This window comes from Chionomys nivalis, chromosome 11 (genome assembly GCF_950005125.1).
Source record: "Chionomys nivalis chromosome 11, mChiNiv1.1, whole genome shotgun sequence".
In the NCBI taxonomy this organism is placed as follows: domain Eukaryota; kingdom Metazoa; phylum Chordata; class Mammalia; order Rodentia; family Cricetidae; genus Chionomys; species Chionomys nivalis.
The window spans coordinates 48,019,747-48,041,867 of NC_080096.1; the positions used below are offsets into that span (position 1 = coordinate 48,019,747).

The window sequence follows — 22,121 nt, forward strand, 5'->3', positions numbered from 1 at the left end:
GAAAAAGGAATCTCAAAGGCTGTCCTTTGAACTCCTCTGACAATCAACAGTGTGTGTACCTGCCCACCCTCAAGTTTAAAAGGGAAAAGCTTAATCCAGTCATCAATTAAAGAGTCTGCCTTTGTCTTTCCCTGCAAAGACTAAGGCAATTGTAAAATCGCCCTCTGCCCTTTCCTCAATCTGTTCTTGTTCTCTCTCTCTCTCTCTCTCTCTCTCTCTCTCTCTCTCTCTCTCTCCAAAAAGAAAAAAAAATTGTGTTCCCTCTCCAGTTTTCAACTTTACCTCTAGCTGGTTCTTTGTTATATTTTTGTTTTTCAAGGCAGGGTTTCTCTGTGTAGCCCTGGCTGTCCTGGAACTCACTCTGTAGACCATGCTGGCCTCAAACTTACAGAGATCTGCTTGCCTCTGCTGGGATTAAAGGTGTGTGCCACCACCACCTGACTTCCTCTAGCTGTTTCTGAAGCTCTTCTCTTCCTCCCTTACCCACTCCTACTTAACTGAGGTGGTTTTTTCCTCTCTCCTTTTCTCAATATTGCCATACTAAGTAAATCTCCTTTCTCTGCCTAAATCTAGCTTGTTGGGGCTACAAAGCCCAAGTTCTTACTCTTAAAATTCTGGAAACATGATGATTTCTGCTATATTACTACTACCTCCTCAATGTTTTCGTTACTAGTAACGTCTTACATTAGTGTGTATATGCATTAGTTTTAATCAAATGAGCTGGAGTTACTATGAATCACTGTTGACTAAAGTCCACAGAGTACAACAGGGTTTTTGACTGATATATAATGACATATGCTATTATAGTGTCACACAGAATAGCTTCCCTCTCTGTGGTGGTGAGGGTTTTTTGTTTGTTTTGTTTTTCGTAATTGTTTGTTTTTTGGTCAACCTGACACAAACTTCTGGGAAGAAGAAGCAACCTTGAAAATACCTCCATCAGATTGCCCCATAGGCCAGGTCTATGGGGCATTTATTTTCTTGCTTAATAATTAAGGTGGGAGGGACCAACTAATGATGGTTGGTACCATCCTTGTGTTATATAAGAAAGCAGACTGAGCAAGCAGCACTCCTCTGTGGTCTCTGCCTCAGAACATCTCAGGTTGCTTTTAGTCATGGTGATCACATCAGTAGAAAGCCGGCTAGGAGGGCTTCTAAATGCCCGTCTCTCATTCCCCTTCAGCCCCTAGAGTCATTGTCCATACTTTTGCCTATTTCATTATGTCATAAAGCAGAAATTACATAAATGTAGTCTTTTAAGACTGCTTTCTTTTTCTTGGAACTGACTCTTCTTGCATGGTTGATAACTCATTTCCTTTTCCAAATAAGTAATTTGTTACATGGATGTGACATACTTTGTTTATCCATTTATTCATTGAAGAACGGCTTAGTTGCTTCCAAGTTTTGTCAGTTATGAATCATGATTTAGTCTCTTTCAAAACATTAATATAAGGTGAAAAATGAACAGCTCAGTATCTTGAGCCTTAGGGAATAAGTCTTAGAACAAAACACTTAGACTTGCATATTTAGCTTATAACCATCTTTAAGAAATTTCTATTTGATATTTGGTTGTGAAAGAAGGAAAAAGACACTGAAGAGATAAAGTAGGGGGAAGGATTACATTAATTCTGGATAATTTTTGGAAAATGAGATTTTCTGAAAACTCCATTGGAAATCGAGGTTCTAAATCCAACTGTGAGCTTGAGAATATTCTTAGAGCTATTGTCAGCCTGCATAGACACCAGGCCATCAAGTAGGTGCATGGGATAACGAGAGCAAGTAGGGTTAGCTTTTTGGTAACGAGTCAAAGAATAGGAGGAAAAATTTGTAAAATAGAGAAGTAGTTGCTTGCGAATCAGGGTAGAGGTTAGATATTGACATTGAGATACAATTGCACAAGGTCTGTGGATAGTAGTCTTTGTTGTATTTGTGACCTACATTGAAAAAATTCTCATTAATATAATGGGAAGTTATTTATTGCGTGATTTGGAAGTCACTGATTATTTTGGTTGACAATTTTGTGGAAACTGAGGATTATAGTCATTAGTAAGCTATGCATCCATTTGAATGTCTAAAATTTTGTTTTAAAATATTTATTTAAATAAATTTAAAATACTAATATATAAGGGCCACCAAATACCTTAAAGTCTTGGGATTACTGCATTCTCCTGCTGATTTTCAAGTGAAGATTTATCTGTTATGGTAGTGCCTTTGTGGTTACATCTGTCAAGGATTCATGTGTGATGTCTGCTGTACAGAGCTTTCATGATGGCGTTGAGTGCAAGAGCCTGTGTGTGTGTTCATGGAAGTGGATGTATGCGTGTACATGTGTATATGGAGGTCAGAGGTCAACTTAGGGTGTCTTTCTAGATCGTGAGTACCTTGTTGGAGCTAACTGGTTCAGGAGAGCCACTGCTGAAGACTATCCATGATTCAGTAGATGTCCTAGACTTATGGGCAGAACTAAGGTGACTCAGTCAGTGGGTTAGAAAGGGGTGTATAAAGTAGAGCGGGGACAGTCGTGTGGGGTTAATTGGAGAGATTAGAGGAGAGGGGATGGAGGTAGGTTTGACCCAAACACCTTGTATGCAGATATGAAATTTTCAAACAATATGAACGATTATAAAAGAGTTTGGTTAATAATATGAAAGGCTGGAAAGAGAAATTAGGATCAGATTATGGGAAGCTCTTATTACCTGGGTATGAGGTAATTGTCACTTAAGTAAAAATAGGAAGTAGTTTTCTGGGGGCATAAATGAGGAGGTGGTAATATTATAGAAGAAAGAAGACTTTTTTTCTTCCAATTCTTAGCATAGGTTGATTTACAAAATAGTTTAGAATTTATTTTCAATCTTTACATTTTAACTTGTGTATATATTTTATAACATATATGATATCATAGATTGTATTCCTAAAATGTCACATTAGAAACCAGCTGTACTGCTTGTATCCTCCATCGATATTAAAAGATGTTATAGTGAATTTGAGGACAACCAGGACAATGTAGTGAGATCCTGTCTCAAAAGAGTAAAAATGAAAAAGATGTTATAATTATAAGTAAGAACCAAATTGTTAAGATTCTTTATGAATTTAGCCTTAATATGCCTAGACATTATTTTATAAACAAAATTTTAATGTACTTCCCTTCATTATAAATGTTTTATTTTCTTAAATATATCTTTATCTATCTATGGTGTGCATGTGTCTGTAATGTATTATTTCTTTGTTCTAGAACTGTTGCTGCTGAAGTCAGAAAACAGATCTCTGCACAATACAGTGGTTCCCCCCAGCTGCTCAAAAACCTCAACATAGTTGGCAATATATCCCATCACACCACAGTAAGTAGCGCATTCAAGCCATGGAGTGTTACAAGTGCATTCGTGAGGAGACCATGAAAAAGTACTGGAGAAGTCAGTCAGTAAACTGGGTTCTACACTAGTGTTAGCCTTCACTGTTGCCTCCTCTTTCTTGCTGTTCGAGTTGACAGAGGGTTATGGGGTGCTGGAGAAGTGCTGGTGTCCTAGTCAACTCCAAAACTCTACAGCAGGACTTAATCAGTGCTGGACCTTTATACGTAGATTCATTATGTGAAAATACTAGACTCTTCTACAGTTAGGCATTGAGGTAAGCTCTATGTGGGTTTGTAGCTCTGTCCCTGTTAATACAAGGGAATAGTTATTGAATCATTGTAGGCCAAGCATCATAAACATAAATAAATCATAACCTATGAAAGAAGCTATCACGAGATAGTAATTTTTATTTAAACTCATATTTAAGGAATATGAATTAAAACAAACTTTCATTTATCTTAAAATTACAGTACTTTAAAGTTCAAGTGTGGAAAACTAGAAAAGTGTATAAAAGGAGACAGAGTGTCTGGGCGTGGTTTTGTTTACTGTAATCTGAGCACACTGGAGTATCTGGGCCTGGTGTTGTGTCCTGTATTCTGAGCACACTGGAGTGTCTGGGCGTGGTTTTGTTTACTGTAATCTGAGCACACTGGAGTGTGTGGGCCTGGTGTTGTGTCCTGTATTGTGAGCACACTGGAGTGTCTGGGCGTGGTTTTGTTTACTGTAATCTGAGCACACTGGAGTATCTGGGCCTGGTGTTGTGTCCTGTATTCTGAGCACACTGGAGTGTCTGGGCGTGGTTTTGTTTACTGTAATCTGAGCACACTGGAGTGTCTGGGCCTGGTGTTGTGTCCTGTATTCTGAGCACACTGGAGGTGGAGGAGTGGGTATGGTACATGTGAGACACTAGCTTAAACACGAAACACAAAAGGTGGGATTCTACAGTTTTTACATGTAGCTCAGGAAACATACTGATTATTGAACAAACATTATATGCCAGTGTGAAAAAGAGTTTGATTGACCTGTTATAATTGTGTTACTAAACCTTAAAGCAGGAATTTACTTTTATGAGCAGCAATATGCTGGTTGGGAAGTCTAGCATACATGGATTTCTGGGTGCATGGGGGTAGTCCTTCGTGTTTGTTGTTGGTGCTTTTAGCTCTTTGCCTTTCGTCGTGTTATCTTTCATCAGCTATTGAAAATCACGTAGCCAGACACCCGATTTGTTTATATGAATAACTATAACTCATGCAATCTGTTTTATGCTCCCCATTCTGATTACATCTCTTGTCTTCTCATTCTGGTTTCCTGATTCCAGCTATCCTCCTGACTGAGCATTCACACACCTCAAGTCCACTAACTTTTTACTGTCCTTGTCCTTTGATGTCCTCTTCATTTCTCACCAAAGAACTTAGTTTTTGAGCATTGTGTAACTACTCTGTTGCATCCACTCCTTGATTTCTTTAATCTTCTCTCATGTTATCTCACCCCTTGGCACAACCTCATTGCTGTTTAAATCTGGGTGTCCACTTACCGTACCGCTGTATCCAGGAGTGTGGCTAGAGTGAGCATTGTTGACTAGAGTCAGTTTAAACTTAAGAGCAAGGGTTATCCCAGTGACTTAAGCACTTTCACAATTCTCCCTTAAAAATAGTATCTTTAAAAAATTTGTTCTTTACTTACTAATTCAGCCTGTCAGGATTCATACTTTTTTTTTTTTTTACTCTTTTCTTCCAGTCTCCACTTTGTAAATTTTCTTAGCAGCATTTTTTCAGAGGGTGTGTGCAATGCTGTTCGGATTAAATTTCTCTTTCAGTTTCTTTGGAAAGGTACTTGTTGATCATGAAGTCTTCAGACACACTGAACTAGATAGTACTGAACACACTGGCATTTTCATTATCACACATAACTACATTAGCAGTAATGTCTTGCTGTCATCTACAGTCGGGCGCGTGCTGTTTCCTTGTTGGTTTCATGATTTTTTTTTTATAGTCGGTTCATTCACATCAGAATTTGGGAAATTATCAGCAGATGGGATTTAATCTTAGGTCAGTAGAGATTCTTGCCTTGTTCCTGTGCTCTTATCCCCCTTTCCCTCTAACTTTGAACTGTGTTCACACCATTGGCTCGTTTAGAAGTTAGGTCAAAGTTGCTTTGCTTTCTTGTAGACATGTTTCTTCTCTATTTTCGATGAATGGATAAAGTTCTGTTTTAGCTTTTTAAAAATGACTTCATTGAGTTGTAGCTCACCTACCATACAATCTATCACTTTAAAGAATAAACTCCATGGGGTTTAATAAATTCACTGATATACCACCACAGTCCACTTAGAACATTTTTCATCACCTCAAAAACAAACCTTTGGGCCGGGCGATGGTGGCGCACGCCTTTAATCCCAGCACTCGGGAGGCCGAGGCAGGCGGATCTCTGTGAGTTCGAGACCAGCCTGGTCTACGGAGCTAGTTCCAGGACAGGCTCCAAAACCACAGAGAAACCCTGTCTCGAAAAACCAAAAAAAAAAAAAAAAAAAAAAAAAAAAAACCTTTGGCCGGGCCGTGGTGGCACACGCCTTTAATCCCAGCACTCGGGAGGCAGAGGCAGGCGGATCTCTGTGAGTTCGAGGCCAGCCTGGTCTACAAGAGCTAGTTCCAGGACAGGAACCAAAACCACAGAGAAACCCTGTCTCGAAAAACCAAAAAAAAAAAAAAAAAAAAAAAAACAACCAAAAATCCTTTGTCTCATATTTTCTCATCCTTCTTTCTGAGCCCCACACAACTCATACTTGGTTGTGGGGGAGCTGTTTGACGACTACCCCCCACTAGCTTTAAATTTGTGAGTGCAGTCTCTAGAGTGCACGCACACACACACAACTTAAAAGAAATCTTTTTTTTTTGTTTTTTTTTTTTTTTTCGAGACAGGGTTTCTCTGTGGCTTTGGAGCCTGTCCTGGAACTAGCTCTGTAGACCAGGCTGGTCTCGAACTCACAGAGATCCGCCTGCCTCGGCCTCCCGAGTGCTGGGATTAAAGGCGTGCGGGCACCACGCCCGGCTTTTAAAAGTAATTTTCAGCCAGGGTAAAATGCAATGACTATTACTAATAATATATAATATAAGTAGGGTCTGAATATTAAATATTCTGTGGTTATTATTAAACCATTAAAGATGACTGTAAACTGGGTATCTCAAAACAATAGAAGTTTACTTCCTCAGTCCTGAGCCCGGGTTTCTGAAGTCAACAGAAATGAACTGAAGGTCTGGCAGGGTCATCGTCCCTGCAGTAGTTCTGGGGGAAAGTCAGTCCTTGCCACTTCCTGGTTCTGGTGGCTTCTGACGTTCCTTTACCTGAAACTGCATCACTTACCCTTTAAGGTTAGAATCTTCAAATGTCTTTTTACTCCACCTCACATGGCTTCTTTCTCAGTGTATACAGCCCAGATCACCTTTCTCTCCTTAAGTGAATATTGATGACTTCATGTAGAGCACACTCATATAATTCAGGACAGCGTCTCCATCTTAAGCTAAAGAGTTAAAAAACATGTGTTAAAAAAGTGTAAGGACTTTTTACTGTACTTTATTTCCATGCATATTAACATGCACAGAGGTCATGAATTAGGGTGTGGGAAGTTTTGGGGGCATCGTTGTTTAACTTATCACAGTCTGGTCAAAAATATTTGCTAGGATAGTCATCAATAACAACAAATAAAATAAAGGCAGCTTTCAGAAACTTAATGATACAAATTCTAGAGATAACAATAATGATTCTAGTGAGTACGCTGCAAAGTGTAGCAAGATTGCTAATTATTGTTTCTTGTCTTTAATGTGAGAATTATGGGAAGAGTCTGCAAGTGAGAATTAAGGGTGTGAAGAAAGCATAAGGGAGCACACGGCCGCGTGCTGTGGCTCTCAGTGCGTCTGAGTACCTGCTGAGATTTTCCAAAGGACTGGGTTAAAAGCGGGTTTATTTTTCCTTTGCTTAAAGTTGTCAGATTATTATTCACCTCTTTCTTTGCGCACACTCCTCTCCGCTAAGGTGCCCCTTACTGAAGCAGTCGATCCTGTGGATTTGGAAGATTACCTCATCACTCACCCTTTAGCTGTGGACTCTGGGCCTCTGAGAGATTTGGTTGAATTCCCTCCAGATGATATTGAAGTTGTGTATAGTCCCAGGGACTGCAGGACCCTTGTTTCAGCCGTGCCTGAAGAAAGGTAAGGAGACATTGCCTTGTTTCAGTTTTAATGTAACTGTAGGAAGTTTTTCATTACTTTATTTAAGTCATACTTTGGTGATAGGTTTGTTTATTATTATAAAAAGAACTACAGCAAAAATTTGATATTCTTCCCTTGGAAGTGCTTTTGGGAGTCCCATAAATCTCTTGTGTTCTACTTAAAAAATAATTATTATTTCTTTTCTGTCTAAATTATAAATGTGTTTTGTTTTTTGAAACAGTGAGATGGATCCACATGTTAGAGATTGTATAAGGAGTTACACGGAAGACTGGGCGATCGTAATCAGAAAGTAAGTCGCTCGGCTACTGTCTATTTAACTGTGCTGGTGGATCAGTGGCTAAGAACACTTGCTGCTGTTGTAGAGACACAGGTTTGGTTCAGGGCACCCACATTACAACCATCTGGAATTCTAGTTTCAGAATAGCTCATAGCCTCTTTAGCATTCAGGCACAAGGCATACATGTGATCACACACGTGCAGGCCAGCACTCATACATAAAATGAGAATAAGTAAATCTGAAAAAAGTAACCTAGTAGAATTTTTAATGTATTAAGTTATATTTCATAAAAATTGTGAGACAAAAATCATTAAACAAAATGGTCAGAGAAGCAGAAGATTATTATCAATAGATATATTATTTCATGGAGTTCCATACTTTTGCTTGTTTTCTTTATAAAATATTAAGCTTGAAGGAATACTATTTTTGTCTTGTTAAGAATCAGTATAGACTGATTGGATGTAATGATGATAATTCTGTAGGCTTATTCCTCTTAGGAAATCATGAGGGATATTGCTGAATAGTTTTTCTCAAAAAATTGAGGTTTTGTAAAACTCGCATAGCTAAGTTAAACTTAAAAGCCTACTTTCAGATCTAGCTATTTGAAGTTTTTTTTAAAAATATTGATTGATTGATTATTAGTTATTGGCCTCAGAATCATGGTGGCTCATCATTAGTTGAGGCATGATGGGAGGGAAATTAATGTTAATGGGTAATTAATCATATGCTAGGCATTTTATTGAGGGCTTTATGCTTATAGCATTTATAGATTCAATTGATATGGACCTCAGACTCAAGGCAGTTAAGGAAACATTTTTCTGAAGTCACAGAAACCAAAATGGAGGTGGCCAAGATTAGAAGCTAGGACAGCAGATTCAAAAGCATACAGTTTTTCTGTCACATTAAATATTGTTATCTTCCTTGATCAGTGGGAGACGAAAGGGTGGACTAGAAGTTGTTGGTGTCTCAGAAAGACAGAAGGCTTGTGACCTGGACATAGGAGAACTATGATGCAGTGTTCTACCTTGTGATCGGTTCTCGGCTACTAGATTTTTATAAAAATGCTGTTAGAAAAGAAAGCATATTATATGGATTTAGAAGTTCTAAACCCCTCCGTATGTGTGTGTAAACTAATATATGCATATAATGATATATAGATCTTTTTGTTTTTCATTTTACATTGTAGATTTAAATTGAGAGCTGAAATACTTTTAAAATTCCATGCATATATATCTATTTACATTATTAAAATTTTATATTATTAATATGTATTTTCTACTAGTTTATTCTTTATCCTTGGCTCCTTGCTTTTTTCTGTTTGCTTGTTTTAGCTGACCGATTTTCTGAATAGAAAGTAAAATTTAAGTTATATACATCATTGGCATGAGAGGAAGAAAATATGATTTACTTTTAGAAATGGATAGTCTGCTCTTTATTTGGATTAAAGGAACTTTGGGTGGACAGTTTTTTTTGTTTTCTTTTGGTCTTATTTTTGTTTTTCATTTTTCCTTGAGGCACGGTTACTTTGTACACAGAAAATGTCCATTGACTGTCCTGGGACAGCCTATAGACCAGGCTGGTCTTAAACCCACGGACATCCTCCTACCTCTGCTTCCAGAGTGTTGGGATTAAAGGTGTGTGCCATCACTACCTGGCTCTTTTTGGGGTCGTGAGCAGTGGACAATTTCTTAAATCCTGGGTTTATCACACTTAGAACTGCTAGCAGAGTTTTCCTGTTGTGTTTGTGAGTAAACAAACAATTATGTATATATATATATATATATATATATGCAATTATTACATAAGAATGCAGAAAAAGAGATTTTTCAGAAATTGATTTTATTTTGAATAGATATCATAAACTGGGAACAGGATTTAACCCTAACACGTTGGACAAACAGAGAGAAAGACAGAAAGGACTGCCCAGACAGGTCTTTGAATCTGATGAAGCTCCAGATGGCAACAGCTACCAAGATGAGCAAGTAATATTTTTATTCTTAAGTGACTATGAGAAAGTATTTTTTTAGTTAATTAATATATCAATATTTATAGTTTAATATTTTTCATAACAGGATGACCTTAAAAGACGTTCGATGTCAATAGATGATACTCCAAGGGGTAGCTGGGCCTGCAGTATATTTGACTTAAAAAACTCACTTCCTGATGCCTTGCTTCCTAATTTACTTGATCGAACTCCAAATGAAGAAATAGACCATCAGAATGATGACCAAAGGAAATCAAACCGTCACAAGGAACTGTTTGCTTTGCATCCATCACCAGATGAGGTATTGCCTTTGCATATAAAGAAGCAAAGGAGGCCAGGCATGGTGCATTCCTGTCATCCCAGCTACTTGGAAAGCTGAAGCAGGAGGATCACAAGTTTTAGGATTATGTGGGCCACATAATTAGTTCAAGGCAAACTTGGGTATCTTAGTAAGAGCCTTTTAAAAACTGAACCAAAAGTGGGCCAGGGATGTGGCTCAGTGGCCAGAGCACTTACCTACCATGTACAGGGCTGTAGGTTCCGTCTCCAGAGCCACAAAGAGGCAGCAAGTGATTGTTAAGATACTCAGTTGGGGTATGATTTGTACTTGTGTTACAGCCTTGTTGGAAACAGAGCGGTCGGATTTATGAGCTAAATATGCTTTTAGTACTAGTGGGCTGGTTTTTAACGAGGAGTGCACTGAATGTAATGGCTTCTGTTTATACGAATGTGGCGTTCTTTGCTGTGTTTAATTGTGAAGACTGGAAGTATCAGAATGCTTAAAGTCTTAAAGACAAGTGGCAAGTTTTCATATTGGCGTTACTTCTCACTCTACAGGAAGAGCCAATAGAACGGCTTAGCATTCCTGATGTACCCAAAGAGCATTTTGGACAGAGACTTCTTGTAAAATGTTTATCACTAAAGTAAGTATTTCTTTTACTGTATAATTTCTATAACCTAGGCAATTATTTTAATTACTAGTGTAACAAAACTTTAGACTTTATACTTGTGTGTTGTATTTATGAGGAATGATATTCCTTTTTTCTTTTGAAATTATTGTTATTTTTAAGATCTTATGTATTTATTTTGATTTTAAGAAAAATGTTTAATTACAGTTAGTGTTTTCCACATAATACATCTAGTGTGTATACCTATCAGAGAAGAGAAAAATGTACATATATAAGAGACCACTGTATTCAAATTATTTGGCTTATAAAGCTGAAACTGCAACTGGGGTGATGGTGCATATCTGTAATTGTGGCATTTAGTAGGTTGCAGACAAGTGGCAGGGGCCACTTGAGCTGAATAACAAGACTCTCTCTTTTTCTCTCTCAGAAAAAGTCATCTATTTATATTTTTAAGTTTTATGAATTTTTAAGTGCACCTTAAAGTTTCTTTCCCCAAATAATTTCAGTCAGAAGGCTTTTGTGTAATGAGGACAAAACAGAGTGACAGTCCATGTATGGTTCCCGCCACACTCCGGGAGTCAGCCTGTTAGTCTTTTTGCAGCATTCATGTTAGGTTAAGGGAAGAATAGTTTGGATAGTTCCCTCCACACATTCATGGAGAAATTGACAGGCGTAGATCTTGGTCTTTTACATTAAAATATTCTATAAGGAAAATCTAGGATTTTTTGCAAAGTTTTATTTTTTAACATTTTTTTATTTAAACGTAATTTCATATATCTTTGATCATATTCTTCCCCCTCCCCCAATTCCTCTAAGATTTTCTCTGCCTTCCTTCTCACCCAACACCATGTTTTCTCTTACTTTCTTTGCCTCTGTATCTCTCAGGAAAACAAACAAAAGTGAAAATCAAAACAAATAAATAAAAAATCAATAGAACAAAAATATAAAACCAAAACAGAAAGAACACATTTTATGATTGGTCAACTGCTCTTGGGCAGGGGGACCTGCTCTGGAGTGTAGTTGATGTGCCCAGTGACACTCCTTTGGGGAGAACTTGTTCCCTTTCCCAGCAGGTACTGATTATAAATAACTTCTTGGTTGGGGTTGGGTTAGAAGTTTGTGTCCACTTCTGAACTGGGACCTGTTCAAGCTGGCTTGAACCTGTCAAGTCTTGTGCATACGGTCAGTCTCTGTGAGTTAATATATGTACGAGTTGTGTTGTATCTGGAAGATGCTGTTTCTTTGGAGTTATCCACCACCTCTGATCTTAGACTCTTTCTGTCTCCCCTTCTGCATAGATCCCTGAGCCTTGAGGAGAGGGGTTTTTAATAAAGATAGCCACTTAGGACTGAGGTCTCTAGAGTCTACAGCATTTGCCACATGTTGTTCAGTTGTTCTGTGTTAATTGCCATCTACTGCTAGAAGATGCTTCTCTGATGATAGCTGATCAAAACACTGTTCTGAATCCTAGCCAGGTGTCTTATTTTATTTTTGATTATGTGTATGAGCATGTAAATACAGGCGCTGGAGGACACGATCCCTGGAACTGGAGTTACAGTTGATTGTGAGCCATCCAGCAAGAGTGCTGGGAACAGAACTCTTGTCCTTGGCAAGAGCAGCGTATGTGCCTTTCTCTGAGTAGAGAGTCATCTTTCCAGCCCCTGAAGTGATTTTCATTTAGAAATAGAAAGCATCTTGGGAGACAAACACAAAGGTTAATTTCATGACCTCCTTCTTTTCTTTCTTTTTTTCTTTTTCCTTTCCTTTCCTTTCCCTTTCCCTTTCCCTTTCCTTCTTGGTCTTTTGAGACAGGATTTCTCTGAGAAAGTAGCCTTGACTGTCCTGGAACTCACTCTGTAGACAAGGTTAGCCTGGAACTCAAAGATCCACCTGCCTCTGCCTCCTGAGTGCTGAGGTTAAAGGTGTGCGCCACCAACACCCGGCTTTATGAGCTTTTTAAACTCACTTGTTCACTAATCTCCAAATTAAAACCAACTACGGAAGGCTTAGTTTCCGTGCCTCCTTGCCCAGGACAGTGCTGCCAAAGCAAGCTTGAGAAGCATGTTTTATGCTCACACTGGATAGTATGTAGTTTTCATGTTGGCACATGAAGCTAGAGCATTTTAGAGACAGCGGTAAGTGCTGCACCTGTACAGCCCGTCTCCCAGCTTTGAAGAGCGTTTACCACCGTCTGTGGTGTTTGCTGGCCACTGTTTGATGGGGAGTTAGGATGACAAGAAATCTCTCATTCTGAGACAGGGTCTCATTATGCATCTTTGTCTGTCCTGGAATTTACTATGTAGACCATGCCCACTTGCCTCATGAGTGCTAGGATTAAAAGTACACACCACTGTGCCCAGCAAGAAGTCTTTTTCTCTAAAGATCCAGTTTCTTCTTTTCTGTAGGTTGGACTCTGTTTTGAAGTGTGTTTTCCTGTGATGATAGTTAAATGTCATGTGCCCTTGGGGTGACTTCATACCTGTGTCCTGCTTTCCCAGTAGTTTGGCTTAGTTTTTGCTGTCTCCAGAGTAAGTCTACAAGCCAAGCTGTATTTTCTTTATTTTTACAAACAAGAAAATGTGAATTAAAGAGAATTAGTACGAATTCTGCTTAATATTGCTCAGAGTAATTGAAAAAAGAAACCTTGCTTTTCTCATTATAGTGTGTTATTATAGGCTTATTAGTTTTGACTTAAGAAAAAGATTTAATTTCTAGCTCTCTCTGTACAAAGGAGATCAACCGGAGAGATTTCTTTGTCTGTATTATGACAGTTTTCTTTCTTTGGAAGCCAAAGCTTTATGCATTTAGTTAAGTTCATGTAGAAGCATATTAGATAAATTGAGTAGACTTTTCTGCATATCGTGACCTCTACATTATATTATACTTAAAGTCCTTTTAGCAGCCATGGTGATTCTGGTTGTATACCACAAATTTATTTGTTTACAGGGTCTCATCTTTTCTAGGTTAGAACTTACTGTGCAGCTGACAATGACCTTGAATTTTCTGATTCTTCTTCTTTCCAGTGCAGGGATTATTAGAGTACATTTCTTCACCCTAAAAGTTGAATTTAGAGCTTTGTACACGCTAGGCAAGCACTCTACAACAGAACTGCACCCTAGCTTTAAACTTTATAGTTGGAGGTCACCATAATGTGAACTGTATTAAAGAAAGGGTCACAGCATCAAGGAGATTGAGGATCACTGCAGTAGAGGATTTTTGTTTTTTGTTTTTGTTTTTTTTCGAGACAGGGTTTCTCTGTAGCTTTGGTTCCTGTCCCGGAACTAGCTCTTGTAGACCAGGCTGGCCTCGAACTCCCAGAGATCCACCTGCCTCTGCCTCCCAAGTGCTGGGATTAAAGGCGTGCGCCACCACCGCCCGGCTGCAGTAGAGGATTTGTATATGGTTAATAAGTACGTGAAAAGCTGTATATGGAAAGATATTGCAGTACCACTTACCCTGCCGAGTCTCAAGGAGAAGAGGATGCAGAGTAGATATTTATTTAGTGGTTGTCAAGTGCTGAAAGAGTCTCTGAGATCCCATTGTGCTCAGCCTTGGTTTGTGTTGCTAGGGGAGGTGTTAGCTGGAAGTGACGGGGAGGAAGAGTGAAGTCTCCCTTTGCAGTGTTCATTTCCTGTATTCCTTCCCTGTGGAGACCTCAGACGCCACAGCTTCTCTGTCAAGGGCTCTACCTTGTCTCTTGCTTACCACTTCCTTAGTCTTGGATTGATGATTTTCACAGTTGCTTTTCTAAGTATATACACTGTTGTTTTCAGATTCTGTGCACGTCTTTTTGAATGGCTCTTTATTAAACTTCTGATGTGGAAATGCTATCTCTCTCTTCGAGGGGCGCTGACCTTGACTTATAATTAGCAGACAGGTGCTGTGGGGCAGAATTATTGCAGCTCCAACACTACTTAGCAGTCTCTCTTCTTAGTATGTCTTGCTGTTGGGGCTGCACAACGCAGGATGCTCAGTCACATTCCAGACTTCTACTTTTGAAATATGGGTAATGTTCCTTCAGCTGACAGCCAAAATGGTCTGCAACCATGGCCAGATGTCCTCTTGGGCACATTGTCTTTGGCCGAGGCACCACTGTGTTGTTGTTTCAATCAACTTCTCACTAACTTTGAGTCAGTAAACATGTACCACCTTACTGTGTGCTAGCTCTGGTTAAGGAAAGTGTATTAAACATCTCAAGTATAAAGTTATAAAGAACTTTCGACATTTTCATCAAATAGGAATTACCTTCGCAACATTAAAATGATAAGATTTAAGATACGGAAATTTGCCCATTGACAATTGAGTTAAAAGAGCAGACCACAAAATAGTATTATATTCTTTATTTAAAGAAAAGTATTTCACACGCACATTTTACACTAGGACAAAAAGTCTGGGTAGATGGCCACCCAACTTCATCCCAGTTCTTTCTGCACAGAAGGAGTTTCCAAATGCTTCTGATTTTCTCAGAATGTTTTAAATGTATTTAATTTTTTTGGGTGTGTATTATTTGATTTATAGCCTGGAAAAGAAAATATTTTAAAACTTTATTTCAGAGTGAACACACCTAAGTAAATAACCTAATTACAGGTTAGAAAGTAATTAGTGCCACAAAATGGACAGAAAATTCTGAGAGACTTAGGAAATTTAATTATTGCTGGAAAAATAAGGAGATTTATAAAGAGAGCATATTGGTTTTGAAACTCTGAAAGATATATGTGGAAAGTGTCTTAGAAGGAGAAGTAATGCAGAGATAGGCATGGGTGTGAAAGAGGAAGGTATTGAAATAATGAAGTTTGAAATCCAGATTTCTTCTTTCCAAAGAGATCTTTCTGGATCTTGATCTGGATCTCTGGTGTGTGAGTCCCTGGTGTGTGTGTGTGTGTGTGTGTGTGTGTGTGTGTATCTGTTTCTGTCCTTCTGTCTCAGTCCATGTGTCCATGTGTGGATATGTACATGTGAGTATAGATGTCTGTGGTGTCCTGAAGAGGGAGCCAGCTCCCTTAAAGCTGGAGTTCCAGGGTAGTTGTTAGCTGTCTCGGCCTGATGTAGGTTTTGGGAACTGAACTTGGGTTCTCTGCAAGAGCAGCCGTCTTAATTGATGAGCCATATCTCTAGCCCCAGATTTACCTTTCATATGTATTTTGAAGTTAGTTTATCTTTTTTCTTCATAAAGGTTTGAGATTGAAATTGAGCCCATTTTTGCAAGTTTGGCTTTATATGATGTCAAGGAAAAGAAAAAGGTAAGTTTCTGGGATTTGATTGCAGTCATTGTTATAATCGTAAATTTCAGAAACCTGCTTACATGCTTTACAAGATAAACAAGTCGTGATTCCTCATCTGCTGTTAACTGAAATTTACCCTTCCAAGACTAGGTACGTATTTTCTTCTTATAGGAAGCACTTTAGTTGAAACCTGGTTTTTGATTTATTGAAAAAAATTCCTAAAGCAAATAGCAGAAGCAACTTTTAAGAAGTAGACAAGCAAGTTAGGGAGTGGTGGCGCACGCCTTTAATCCCAGCATTTTGGAGGCAGAGGCAGGCGGATCTCTGTGAGTTTGAGGACAGCCTGGTTGAGGATAACTGGGACCGTTACATAGAGAAATCTTGTCTTGAGAAACAAAGAACAACCAAAAAAAAAAAAAAAATAGCTAATACTGGATTGGGAACTGTCTGAAAGCAGTATGTAGAAAATAAACATGATGACCACCGAAGTTTATTGATGCAGTTTGTAACCTCTTAGAGCCACGGCTGTTTTGTGTCTATTTAGGTGGTGTGTCTGAAGGAATGAATTTGGTTTACTGTGCTGCTTTTATTGTGCTTCAGAGTTTTCAGAGGGCATTAAACAGCTTTTCTTGATATTTCTTTCTTCTTCTCCCTCTCCTTCCCTCTCCCCCTTCCTCTGCTCTTTCTGGGGTGCTGGGGATGGAGCCCAGGGTTCTGAGCATTCTAGCCTGGAAGTTAGCCCTTGGCCACATCTCCAGTCCAGCATTTCTTACTTTAGTATAGTAAGTCATGCTGAAGTAGAAACTTGAAGGTGCCTTCAGTATCAGCATATGACCTGTGACAGATTTCTTCAGGAGAACTTGCTCTAGTAGCTTATATTTGTAAAATGAAAATTGCTGAGATGTTATTAACATAAAGTTTTAAAATTCAGTTTGTAGTCAGTCAATCAGTGGTAATTAGCTTAGCTGTATTTTAAACTAAGGAACTTAAGTCTCATTAGAAAATGTTTCTATGTTATATTCCAAAGGTGCTCATACAGTTTTTTGACCTTGATGTAGAAATGTAAATTAGTCTCAGTGAAATATATACTCAACTACAAATAAGAATGGAGTGTTTTAGAATATAATCTTTTATTGTGTATATTTTATATATATGCTTTTTGTGTATTTCAAAAATTTTGTAAAAGTGTAATGTATGTATTTTTCAGATTTCAGAAAACTTTTATTTTGACCTTAATTCAGAACAAATGAAGGGATTGTTACGGCCACACGTACCACCTGCTGCCATTACCACTCTGGCAAGATCAGCCATTTTTTCTATAACTTATCCTTCCCAAGATGTCTTTCTTGTGATAAAGGTGAGAGTATCTTTAACAGGTGTATTTATTGTCTGGTGTCTATTCCTGCCATTGTCAATACTGCAAACTTAGTAACCTGTTTTTACTTGGTTTTGTCTTTGAGTCTTTGCAGTGCCACATTGGACATATGCTGTAGTTACAACCTGACTTTTGACTTTCCCTGAATGGGAAGTAGAGTTAATCATGGCTCTGCAGTCAAAAAGCAGTGGGTTGTCTTAAGGGATTGCCTCACGGGATCCTGGGAGCTGACAGCTCTCTCTCTGATTTGTAGGGCAAGCTGCCACGTGTCAGTCCACCTAGCCTTGAGTCCAGAGTCCAGGTGATAACAGACTGGAGACTGAGGCTTGGTTTCTGTTTTCTTCGGGAAACCTCAGTCTTTGTTTGTAAACCTTTCAACTGATTCACTCACACAGTAGAGATTAATCAACTCTAGTAAAAGTCTACTATTCTAGTTGTTGATGATCTCTTAAAAAAAGAAAAACAAAACACTTTTCCAGCAACGTTTAGAGCAGTGCTTTCATACTGTGGGTCACAACCCCTTTGGGACTTGAATGATCCTTCCACAGGGGAGACATATCATATATCCTGCCTAGCAGATGTGTACATTATTATTAATAACAGTAACAAAATGACAGTTATGAAGTAGCAATGAAATAATTTTTTAGCTGGAGGGGGTCATTGCAACATGAGGAACTATATTAAAGGGTCACAGCATTAGGAAGGTTGAGAACCACGGACTTAAAGGAATGTTTGACCAAATAACTGAATATTCAGGTCTGTTTACATTAACGCTCATAGTTGCTATAGTGCAATTATTTTACTCAGTTTCTGAGTCATATAAATATGAAAGCCAAACTGTTGAAGTCCTAGGTCATTGAGATTTGACTGTCAACCAGGTACAGTAAGAGTTGCTCTTTGGGCATGGAGGCACATGCCTATAACTAGCGTTTAAAAGGTGGGACAGGAGGTTGGAAACTTAGAGGGCAGCTGGACTACCTAGCAAGAGCCTGCCTCTGAAAAAGCCAAACAACGTGAAAAAGCAGCCACACAATGCTCCGAGCATACCTCCCCCAGAAAAGTAGTTAGAAATTCTAGAGACTAGCCATGCTGGTGATAAGGTCTATGTTTCCAGCTCCTGGGTAGGCTGAGGCAGGAGGGTTGCAATTTCAAGGCTAAGTTGGGTTATAGAGTGAGTTTGAGGCAAGCCTGAGCAACTTAAGGAAAACTTGTCTCAAAATCAAAAGTAAAATGAGGGCTGAGGATGTAGGTTCATCCCCAGCAATTGGGAGTAAATTCAGATATTACTATGCTGCTGTCTTGTTATAGCTTAAAGACTGATTGGGACCAGCAGGTGGCTCTGCAGGCTTATATATATATATAGGTGTTCACTTTTTAGCCCAGTTCAAGTACTTGAGTTTGTTCCTTAAATCCATATGGCGGATGAAGAGAATTGACTCTGGCATGCTTGTGGTGCCATCTCCTTCATACACAAAGTAAATAAATAAATATTCAAGACAGATAAACAGAAGAATTTGGTTACTTGACTTTGGTTAAATTGACCTTGACTTGAGAGCAGCCTACAATATATTCCTTAGTCTCTTATTTATGTAAAATTATGATAAAGAGGTAATGAATTTTTTAATAAGATTGTAAAGTGGATTTTCATAAAAATTAGCCCTTTTTACCCACAGGAATAATGTCCCAATTTGTTGGGTGTATTCCTATGAATTCAGGTTAAAATTAGTCTTAGTTTCAATGAACAGCCCAGGAGAAATTCACTTTAGAAAATCCTCGGGGCTGGAGAGACGGCTCAGAGGTTAAGAGCACGGATTGCTTTTCCAAAGGTCCTGAGTTCAATTCCCAGCAACCACATGGTGGCTCTCAACCATCTATAATGAGATCTGGTGCCCTCTTCGGGCACCTGCATGGAGGCTGAACACTGTGTACATAATAAATAAATAAATAAATAAATAAATAAATAAAATCTTTAAAAAAAAAAAAAGAAAATCCTCTTAAGTGAGGTGAGTGAGTTCTCCTGGGTGTGGTGGTGCATACCTTTAATCCCGCCTTCATTTCAGCACCGCAGAGGCAGGTGCATCTGTGAGTTCAAGGTGAGTCTGGTTTACACAGCAAGTTCTAGAACAGCCAGACCTACATAGAGAGACCCTGCCTTCAAATACCTATTATGATGATGATATTATATTTATTATATATAAAATAATAATATAATTATTTAAGAAGAGATGAACATGAATGAGCAATATAGTTATTTTACATGGGTAAAATGGCAAGTTTTTATAAACTAGATCATCTCAGAAGAAAAGAGCTAGTAAGGCAAAGATGACTGGAATATAGATGGCTTGGAAATGAAGAGATTTAGTTGTCATAATGGGAATAAGCGGCTTTAAGGAATAGAATAAAAAACATTGAATGTAAACGCTCATTACAAAGAAATAGGTAAATCATGATAAATTCATATGCAAAATCATAATTTGAAAAATGATGTTATGTAACAAACATGAGAATAGTGAAAAATAAGTCTATATATCATAATTCTCAAAATATAAGCAAATGTAGATTTGCATGTATATATAAACGCATGTGTATGTGAGAAATGTTTTGTAATTTCCAAAATGAAAAATATTACTAAATTTTGTTTTATTTGATGTATTTGGTTGTTTTCTGTTCATGTGTCTGTGATGCCCGCAGAGGTCAGAAGGGCGTCAGATCCCCTGGGAACTGGGGTTACAGATAATTGTGAACTGTCATGTGGCTGCTGGGAATCAGACCTTGGTTCTCTTGGAGAATCATGTTCTCCTAAGTGCCAAGCCATCTTTTTAACTTCGGCCCTTTTAAAGGAAATTAGTTTTGGAGATTTTCTTTAGTTATTTGTGGTCCATCATGATATTTCTCTCTTTTTTTTCCCCCAAGAAGAATAGTATAGTTTGGTTTATAGTTTCAGTCCATCATTATCATTTCTTGAGAGAAAATTTCCTTAGCACCTGTGTTGTGTAGTTGTTGCTATACTAGAACAAAGAGAGGATATCCCCGTTGGTCTGTACAGAAAGTCTTTATTTGTAATTCTGTTACGGTGTTTGTATATTTATCTATACATCATGATATGTGCGTTCGTCAGCCAGTCTGGGCTCTAGTGTTTTCAGGTGGTTGTATTTGTGTGTCTGTCTGTAGGTTGTCTGAAACCAGATGATCGTATTTGTGTCTGTACATTGTCTGGAATCAGTTGAATTGTCTCTGGCTGGAGATAGAGATGTTCTGTTTGTGTGTCGTTTTTAGTGGTAAATTCTTGATCTTTGTAGACATAATAAAGAGTAGACTCAGTTGCAAGAGCTGTTTTTCAAGTCTTTGGCCATATCACAGCAGGTGACATCCCAGTTGCTAAAGCAGGTCATAACAGAACATACACTCAGGCAACTGGGGTATATCTAATAGGCCACTTCTGGAAGGGAGTTTACAGATCTTGTAGCAAAGGATGAAGAATTGGACTGTTAGTGCAGTATTGCTGACTGGAATATTTGGATTCTTATTCAGCAAGAATTAATTCCTCTCCTTTTTTTGTCTTCTTTATTGGCTTGCTCGTTTTGTGGCTAAGTAGATGAAGAAATTCTATTGTCTTCTATGTAATGTTATTTGGAAGAAAAAAAGCACAAAGCACATTGAAAGAAACACAGACAAGTAAAACTTGATTACACTTAGGTGATGTTGATAAAATGTACTTAAAATTATTTAAATTAAAATTTTATTGAAATGTGATACAATTGTAGAAGAAATTATTGAAGTTGTAAATGTGTAGTTTGATTAATTATCCTATAATGAATACAGTTATGTGAACAGCCAGGTCAAGAAACAAAAAAGGAATTCCAGAAAACACCCTAGCAAGGTTCTTCTCTACAGTGTCTGTGTAATGTAGTACCCCCATTCCATCCACTGCCCTGTTTCTCTTCAACACTGTTCCCGTTTTTGAACAGTTAAAGGGATCAGAGAGAGAGCAGAGTTGGGGAGGGAAAGAAAGGGAGAAAGAATTTTTTTCCCTTCCATATAATTCAGTAGTCGGTATTGTTGCTTGAAACAAGTTTTAAATATATTTTATTGCTTCTTAGTATTTCATAGTATGAATATATGATAACTTGTCCATTATATTGGCTGGGGACACTTTGGTTCATTTAAATTTGTGATTTGTATTTTAATTTGATGAACATTTGCAATCTGTTAGGAGTTGAAGTGTGGTTCATATACCTAGCTGAGACTTCACTGGAGAACACTGATTTCCCCTTTGCCAGCAGCTATCAATTGCAGATAACATCTTGGTTAAGGGTGGAACTCCGTTTCCTTTTCTCCCTCTCAGTGTTGAGACCCCATCTGGCTTGAACCTGTGTAGGCCGTGTGTGTGCTGTCAGTCTCTGAGTTCACGTGTGCACCAGTCCTGTTGTGTCTGGAAGACACTGTTTCTTTGACCCACATCTAGAGCTCCTACAGTCTTCCTGTCTTTTGTACTCAGCTGTCTGAGCTGTGAGGGGCAGTGTGATGAAATCAGGTCTTGTTGCTTACATAAGTAGCCATCCACAAAGTGAGCCAGTTCCCCAGCCCTATTTCAAAACAGAAATAAATTTTAAAAAATCATAGGAAATTGAGATATTTTAGAGAAATATGGGAATTGAAAAAATCTGTCTAATCTGTCTAGTCCCTTAAGACTGTTATTGTGAGGGGAGGCTAGAGAGGTGCCTTAGTGTTAAGATCACTTGACGCTCTTACAGAGGACCTGAATTCAGATCTCAGCAC

General features: G+C 38.3%; 1 protein-coding gene across 7 annotated transcripts in view; it reads left to right on the forward strand.

The window, feature by feature from the left end:
* Dock7 (dedicator of cytokinesis 7) overlaps positions 1 to 22,121 on the forward strand; it is a 175,761-nt gene that overhangs the window by 16,108 nt on the left and 137,532 nt on the right. For all 7 annotated transcript variants that reach the window (XM_057783480.1, XM_057783481.1, XM_057783483.1 and 4 more), the window contains exons 2-9: positions 3,233 to 3,338; positions 7,380 to 7,555; positions 7,797 to 7,865; positions 9,706 to 9,835; positions 9,926 to 10,138; positions 10,675 to 10,760; positions 15,919 to 15,985; positions 17,175 to 17,324. In XM_057783480.1, coding sequence (XP_057639463.1) covers positions 3,233 to 3,338; positions 7,380 to 7,555; positions 7,797 to 7,865; positions 9,706 to 9,835; positions 9,926 to 10,138; positions 10,675 to 10,760; positions 15,919 to 15,985; positions 17,175 to 17,324 — 997 coding nt within the window. The remainder of the gene's footprint in view (positions 1 to 3,232; positions 3,339 to 7,379; positions 7,556 to 7,796; positions 7,866 to 9,705; positions 9,836 to 9,925; positions 10,139 to 10,674; positions 10,761 to 15,918; positions 15,986 to 17,174; positions 17,325 to 22,121) is intronic.